Source organism: Eurytemora carolleeae, unplaced genomic scaffold (assembly GCF_000591075.1).
Source record: "Eurytemora carolleeae unplaced genomic scaffold, Eaff_2.0 scaffold1503, whole genome shotgun sequence".
Taxonomy (NCBI): Eukaryota; Metazoa; Arthropoda; class Copepoda; order Calanoida; family Temoridae; genus Eurytemora; species Eurytemora carolleeae.
The window spans coordinates 65,388-73,158 of record NW_019397390.1 but is presented as its reverse complement, the minus strand read 5'-3'; the positions used below and the strand labels follow the sequence as shown (position 1 = coordinate 73,158).

The window sequence follows — 7,771 nt, the reverse complement described above, 5'->3', positions numbered from 1 at the left end:
CTTCCCCTTTCCTTCCCCTTTCCCTTCCCCTTCCCTTCCCCTTCCCCTCTTTTGTGACCTTTGATTTCTTCCCCCCCCAGGGGGGGGAAATGAAATTATATACACCCCTGCCCGAATCTGATATCAAAACCAAGCCAACCTCTCATGAACCACCTTTAAAAATCAAGAATCTCACCCTGAACCTGAAGCTCAGTCCGAGCATGAATCAGAATCTCAGAGATATTTTCGAATTTTAAATTTTAAAAATAATCAAACTTCTGTTAAACTTGTAATGCTATTTATGTCAGAGATAATTTAAACCCGATGTGATCTTTAAATCAATCATAAAAATTTAGATTTAAAAAAGATATATTATCTCTGAATCAAAGGGATTAATTCTTCTAATTTAGTCAACTATTCAAAAGTCTCTTATTCAGGGCACCAAACTACATTCCCTCATATACAATGGTCCGCGGCATTTATCGGTATGGAAGGCAGTCAAATAGCTGGGGAATCTTATTCAGGTATTAGCATACAAGGGTATATATTTTATGAAACAAAGCTATCCAGGCAGCTCGCCCCCACATTCAATTTCAAATTTTAATATTTCTCAATCTAAAATTTCAGCCTTTCTCTTTGATAAAACAAAAATAAAAAATTTTGCGAATTTACTGTTTCTCTTCGAGGATTCACAAAATGTTACGAAATTCGGACCCAATTAGTTCAGTTGTTTTGGCATTAATTGGATACAAATCGACAAGCAAACAGAAAGACAGACATACAAACAAAGTATATATATTATATATAGATAATTTTTGTAATTTTAATTAAAATTAAAATCTAAAACTTAAAAATTTGAAGTTTCACTATTTCCGTTCTTCCCAACAAAAAAACCAAACCGCTAAAAAAGAATCATGATTTGACGTACTTCATATAAAAGTCCACCAAGACAGTTTTTCATTAATAAAAGTTTTCACTGCCAGAAATATAAACCACTGTAATTTTCAGGACACATTCTTCCTGCTCTACTCATAACTTGGAATACATTTGCGAGTTCATTGCTATCATCTCTACTTCTTCCTCTTCTTCTTCTCTCTCCTTTCTCCCTCTACCTTCTCCTTCCCGGGCTCAGACACAAACAAACATACCAGACAAACGGAACAGGTAAGAGTAGGGTTCCAATCGGAATTCCATTGCACGCAATTGTGCGGAATTGCACACAACTTTTCTCATATTGCACGGAATAGTGCGGAATTGGAAGGAAATTACAGGGTCTGCAATTTAGTTGAAAACATTAGGTAAGAGAGATTAAGTCATCATTTCTTGAAGAGTTCTAAATACCTTATCACAGCAGATGTACTGCAAGTGAGTTTTTCAAGGGACTGTAACCGTAATTTATAGTGTCATTTCCCTAATAGCAACCGTACCCTTGAAAACTTTACCTGAGCAATAATATGAAAAATATTGCTGCTTCTTTAACTTTAAAAGGATATTTAATTGTGATAATTCCTTTATGTTTTCCTTCAGTAGAAACGCACTTTTGAAGAGAAATAACAATGGAAAATATTCAGCTATCCAAACAATAAACGTTGATATCCACACAATGGTTTTATGACCACCATCTAGCGCTACTTGTTGCAATTATTTCCCAATCAAAGGTTGAAATTTTATTTTTTAACGAAAATCTAATTTTCAACAATTTTTTCAGTTTAGTGTCTTATTCTGAATTTTTCTATTAGTCTTAATAATGTTCAAGGTTTTTATACATTTTTTTATTTTATACAATTATTGATTAACTTTCTTCGATCAATTATACATAGTAGAATTATGAAAGCCATTTTTGTATAGGTTTCTTAAGAATTAAACGTGTATAACAATAACACCCATACAACCCTAAGCAGCAGAAAATAGGAGAAAAAGATCTCATTCAAACTTGATCTGACACAGGTTTACTGAATATAATTGTGAATCGGACATGGCATTCAAAATTACTTCTACAATTCCTTAAGATATATCTGGTGTACTGTCCAAAACAGATCTGGGAGGTAAATGTATTGATTTTTTTGGGAATCAGTCCTGACTGAGACCATTACTACCGAAGGCGGTCAGGAATCTCACATTGGGGATCTTCCACGATTTTTTCTCTTATCTTATCTTAACCCCGTATACGGACCGATGATGAAGAGATCTGCTAAGGTCGAGCTACCAAATTTTTTTGTGACAGTACTTTACATAATTTATGTACTTTTCTTTATAATATAGCTGGTGTACTGCCGGATGCGTTCTGTGAACTGGAGAAGGGAGAAAGTGTACTACTGGAGAATACTGAAGAAACTAAATCTGCTTTATTTCTTCTCATCAATAAATATATTCTTCTCAAGGTTAATTTATAAAAAAAATATTCTATTTGGATGTCTTATTATAACTAGGGTTTCCAACGCAAGTGGATTTTACTTGCGCGTAATTGCGAGCCCCGTAAACTCCTAAGAATTGCGCGCAATACCGTGCAATTCCGGACAATTCCGCGCAACAGAATTGCGATTGGAAACCCTAATCATAGCTCACAAACCTCTTCACGCATTTGTCTTGGCTTGGTTTTAAAATTTTAACTCCTAAATGGGGAGGATTTCAGATCCTTTCCTTTATATTATCTTTTAGAAAGCTTAGCTTTCAGACAAAGCTGGGTTCAAATGCTAGAGTTTTGTAAGAAAAATATATTTCTCCAATTTACAATATAGAAGTTTAAACGTTTTTTTAGGGCGTACGTCTGCTCTGCAGTATGATGGCTGCCGCTGTCTTGCGACGTCATCTCATGGTTTGGAAGATATTTGCTCCTAAGTTCATCTTCGAAGCTGTTGGGTTCGGTGTGAGCCTTCTTGGTCTGATTCTAGGATACCTTATATTCATCCGAGTACTGTCCGTAGTTTCGGCCTGCTATGCTAAGTTTAAATTATCCTGATAATTCGGGGTTTTTCAGGGTTGTATATATTCCTTAGAAATCATAACCCCCCCCCCTTTTTAGAAAATCATTGAAGTTCGATTTTTCATTTTTCCCCCAAATAATCAAAAATAGTTTTTTTTGAGGGTGTAATTTTGAAAAATATTCACCTCTGGGTTTTTTTCAGCACTAGTCAACTAATCTGGAGAATCTGGAGTCCTACTTGCGTTAATTCGATCTCAAAGTTTTTTGCTTTTAAACTTTTTGTCTGTGAAACATTAAGATTTTGTCAGATTTTTGTAGTTGTTAAACTGTACAATCTCATGAGAATATTTGTAGTTGTTAAACTGTACAATCTCATGAGAATATTTGTAGTTGTTAAACTGTACAATCTCATGAGAATTTTTGTTGGGACATACAGGGTGTCCCACATCAAATTAGACAGCGTCAATTTGGGGGACAAATCAGAAAATTTAAGAAGAATGAATCATTTTAAAAATTTAATAAGGCTAATAGAAAATTTTGTTGGCAGAACTTAATAATTTCAATTGTAAGTTTCTTCAATCTTCAATTCTTTTTTGATTATCTTACACAGGCACTCAAGTACTCCTCTTTTCGTATTTATCATAGCTTTTAAAAATCAGTTTTTACAATTCATAATTTTTTTTTTTTTTTTTTTCTTTTAACATGTCCCAAATATTCTTTCAAAGGGGCCCTTCTCTGCTTGTACGTGTGATAAATGTGATTGTGAGCTTAAACTATAGTCTTGTTGTTTGTGAACGAATTGTACCAGTTATGATATATTTATGTCTATGCACACTACAGTGTACAGTGTATAGTGTACAATGCACAGTATACACTACAGTGTACAATGTACAATTTACAGTATACACTATACAATGTATAGTGCATTTTTGTGACAAAAGCCTTAATCTAGACTAAACTAAAATGTTGTTTTTTTATTGTTAATATTATGGAAACTTGTTCCAAGATATTTTGTTATTCCCCTTAAACTTGTTTTCTATACATTCTACAGTATATAATGGGGCGTTTTAAGTAAAAAGTAAAACTATCTGTGCAGAAAAGAAAAAATGCTCTTTGTATTTTTTTGCGGAAAGTTTTGCAATGCCTTAATAAATTGATTTAAAGAATTATTTATTTTTCTCGTTGCTCTTGAATCTAGCCAAACTGCACTGAATGAAATACTCTTGAAGTCAAGTTTGACGAATTTTCACTTAGAAATAAATCTTATAATTAATGTTAACTTGTGATTTACAGTTAAAAAATTCTGTATTTCCTTTTAATCCCCTTGTGCATGCTCTCACCGAAACGTTGACTTTTCATAAATTAAATTCTAGATTTTGATCATGAACCGTCGTATCAGCTGTTCCTCTGTTATGTTTGGTTTGGTTTATTACAGCTGTTGTTATGTTTGGTATGGTTTCAGATTTCGAATCAGCTGACTGAGCAATGTTAAAATGGTGACCAAATGTGAGGTCTGCACTCTTCTAGAAAAGAAATATAAGTGTCCCACCTGTAATATACTCTAGTAAGTCTTGATCTTTTATAACTTATAAAATGTAGATTTTCTGACTTCAAATTGACACCCGCCGTGGACAAAAAAAATCATAAGAGGTTGAATTTTGGTATTTTAAAGAATCATTAAAATTTACCTCCAAACTAAATTTATTTTTAAAAGAAAGGGTTTTGCTTTAAAACCAATTTTTGATTCCAATTAAAGAAACGATGTAAAACTTACTGAAAATGATTAAAGAGTAATTAATGTAGATTAATTGTTTCCACAAAATGTCCTTTTCCCAAGCATAGTGTAAGCCTAAATCGTCTTAATCTTATCTAGACAAATTTATTTTGGTAAAGTTTCTTATATGTACGTTAAAAGGACTCTAAGCGTCATTTCAAGTGACCCTCCATTCAAAAATGGCAATGCCTGATTTACAACGGTACCCTTAAAACCTGAATCTGATTAAAAGTGTTAAAGATAGCATTGTTCTCCTGACCGAGTTCAATTCTTATAATTTCTCCACTGCATTGCAAGAAATGCGCAAATCACCTATGCAGAGAACCTACAAATGTAAAAGAAAAGTTTTAAAAACCTAAAACTTGGATATCTTATTCATTGTTGACCAAGAAATGCGCAAATCACTTTTGCAGAGAACCTACAAATGTAAAAGAAAAGTTTAAAAACCCGAAAACTTGGATATCCTATTCATTGTTGACCAGACAAAGCTTTTAAGGGTACCGTTGTGAATCGAGCATTGCCATATGGCATGGAGGGTCACTTAAAATTACGCTAACCGTCCACTTTAAAATAAATTCAGAAATAACTGGCAAACTATATTTTTAGTTGCTCTGTCGCCTGCTTTAAAACTCACATTGACAACTGTATCCCTTCTGTCAAATCTACTGAGGACCCCCACGTGGAATCATCTTCAACTTCCGGTGTACACAAGTTTCAAACAGCTGAAACTGTACCAGTAGATCAACTTCAGCTTCTAAGTAAATATTTAATTTGAATATCAATGAGAATAAGATTTTTTAGTAGTTTTTCTTTGTCTGGATTCTTTCATAATTGATAAAGATTATCAATTTAACTTCATACTAAATTTTCTGTTTTTAATTTATTGAAATACCATTGCGCTCAACACCTCTTATTAACAATTTTTCTTGTTATAAAAAGTTCCAAACGTCCATAATCCTGCCAATGGGGTCATGTGAGTTATTATAATAATTTTGGCCTGATCGATTCAGCTGTTTTGACGTTGGATCCAGACAAGCAAAGTATATATATATTATCTCTAGGGAAAAGTGAAGCTTTGAAGGAACTCCTCAGAAATCCCCATCTTCAGGAGTTTTTAAAAACCATCGACTCCTCAGAGAATCCTCCAAGGTAATGGTTTGAGGGACATCTGAAGGTTGTTAGTAAAGAAAAATATTATTTTTAAAAATCAAAAAATCTTAGTTTTGATTTTTAAATGTATTAGACCCTGATAAATGGACGGGAGCTCAAGCCTGATCACTTCCGTTTAGATTTATTATTATTATTATTTTTATTATTGTTATTATTGTTATTATTGTTATTATTGTTATTATTGTTATTATTGTTATTAGTCTTGATGTTATTGTTTTTGTTATTTCTATTGTTATTGTTCTTGTTCTTATTCTTTTGTTCTTGTTGCTGTTGCTGTTGCTGTTGCTGTTGCTGTTGCTGTTACTGTTACTGTTATTATTATTGTTATTTTTATTGTTATTGTCATCATTGCATTATTATTATTTTAGATTGATGCGGAAGGCTATGCAAGAGCCTCTTTTTATTGAGTTCGTAGACGAGTGTTTGAAGGTTATTGAACCAACAGGGATTCAGCTTACGGACGAACAGGTAGGAATAATAGTCTCATTGCAGGGGTTCCCCCACTGATTGAAAATTATTTTTTACCCCCAGAAGTAAGATTTTAAGGGAAAACACATATATGTTCAAGTAACTATTTGAAGAAAATGCAAACTTAAAGGATCAAGGGTAGAGAAAGAGCGTATCTCTTAACATCTACCTATTTAACTGTCTTTATTTTTTTCTAATTTAACTATGATGTTAAATTTTTAGTTTGAATTTGGGAAAATTTTATTGTGGCATTTTTTAAGGTGTTGGCGGCAATACAGGAGGATATTGAGAACCAAGAATAAATAAAACAAGAAAATGAAATTTTGGGAAACAGAGCACACTCATTTCTTTCCCTGGGAGAAGGTCTCAGTTGGATACTGGTTCCGCTATCCGAACCAACATTCTAGGTAGGGATATCCAATATTCTAGGATGGGTATATACAACATTTAAGGTAGGGTTTTATCCAAACCAATATTCTAGGTAGGATATATCCAGTATTCTAGGTAGGGTTTATCCAAACCAATATTCTAGGTAGGGTATATCCAATATTCTAGGTAGGGTTTATCCAAATTCTAGGTAGGCTATATCCAATATTCTAGGTAGGGTATATCCAAACCAATATTCTAGGTAGGCTATATCCAATATTATAGGTAGGCTATATCCAAATCAATATTCTAAGTAGGGTATATCCAAACCAATATTCTAGGTAAGGTATATCCAAATCAATATTCTGAGTAGGGTAGAACCAAACAAATATTTTAGGTAGGGTATATCCAAACCAAGTGGAACAATTATTTTTATAAATGGGGGGGGGGGGGCGGGGGGGGATGAAAAAATGATTTTCGAGTAAACATATACCCCTGTTTCGTTTTCAGTCATGTGTTTTCTGTTGATACTCTCCAAACTGAAATAGTTGATGGAAAACTTTACTGCAAGTAAGTTAGTTCAGAAGATCGATCCTATTTAATTAAAATTAACACTTTGCTAAACCAATTTCGACAAACCTTTTTATTTTGTTAATTGTTAAATTTGTTAAATTGCTAAACTAAGTAGATAAGTTTTCCTAAGAGACAATCTTTATTAGCATGGTTTTAATGGTTTGAATTTTGAAATGAGAGATGAAAACTTTAAAATGGTGGATATCAAGATCATTGCCTGATCTCCCTTTTTATTAATCTCCAGATTAAATATGGCTTTTAATGGTTTGAATTTTGAAATAATGACTTGATTGTGCCGGCATATAATAACTTGTTATATACCTGCAAATTATTTAACGGGGGGTTTCAGATTGAAAAAAGCTTTTTACAAATCGCATATTTAAACTAAATTAGAGTAATTGAGCCGTTGGACTCATCTCCCCTTGAAGTTTTATCCATTTCAATGTACAATGTTAGTCATAAAAATAAAGGGGATGGTGGAGTTGGCACATTTGATGTAGGGGGGGGGGGGCTGCCTT

The 7,771-nt window shown here is 33.1% G+C and overlaps 2 protein-coding genes across 7 annotated transcripts; both read left to right on the top strand.

The window, feature by feature from the left end:
• Positions 1 to 416: 416 nt before the first annotated feature.
• Positions 417 to 4,365, top strand: LOC111714039 (GPI ethanolamine phosphate transferase 3; the record flags this gene model as incomplete). Of its 6 annotated transcripts, XR_002767870.1 has the most annotated exon segments (6): positions 417 to 503; positions 988 to 1,143; positions 2,242 to 2,360; positions 2,738 to 2,956; positions 3,105 to 3,743; positions 3,825 to 4,365. XR_002767870.1 is itself a non-coding variant. In XM_023489040.1 (5 exon segments), coding segments are annotated over 4 exon segments (563 nt in total), but the record flags the coding sequence as incomplete, so codon positions are not given.
• Positions 4,365 to 6,641, top strand: LOC111714040 (zinc finger HIT domain-containing protein 3). The gene is made up of 5 exons (XM_023489042.1): positions 4,365 to 4,466; positions 5,283 to 5,434; positions 5,738 to 5,825; positions 6,215 to 6,314; positions 6,575 to 6,641. Exons 1-5 carry the CDS (start codon positions 4,396 to 4,398, stop codon positions 6,614 to 6,616), a joined length of 453 nt encoding a protein of 150 aa, XP_023344810.1. The 5' UTR covers positions 4,365 to 4,395; the 3' UTR covers positions 6,617 to 6,641.
• Positions 6,642 to 7,771: the final 1,130 nt, after the last annotated feature.

Bases quoted from the DNA above. Each gene is read 5' to 3' on its own strand.
- LOC111714040 (XM_023489042.1), top strand. From the start codon at position 4,396: ATGGTGACCAAATGTGAGGTCTGCACTCTTCTAGAAAAGAAATATAAG. The intron at 4,467-5,282 runs GTAAGTCTTGAT...CTATATTTTTAG, and splicing joins CCCACCTGTAATATACTCTA to TTGCTCTGTCGCCTGCTTTA. The intron at 5,435-5,737 runs GTAAATATTTAA...TATTATCTCTAG, and splicing joins AGATCAACTTCAGCTTCTAA to GGAAAAGTGAAGCTTTGAAG.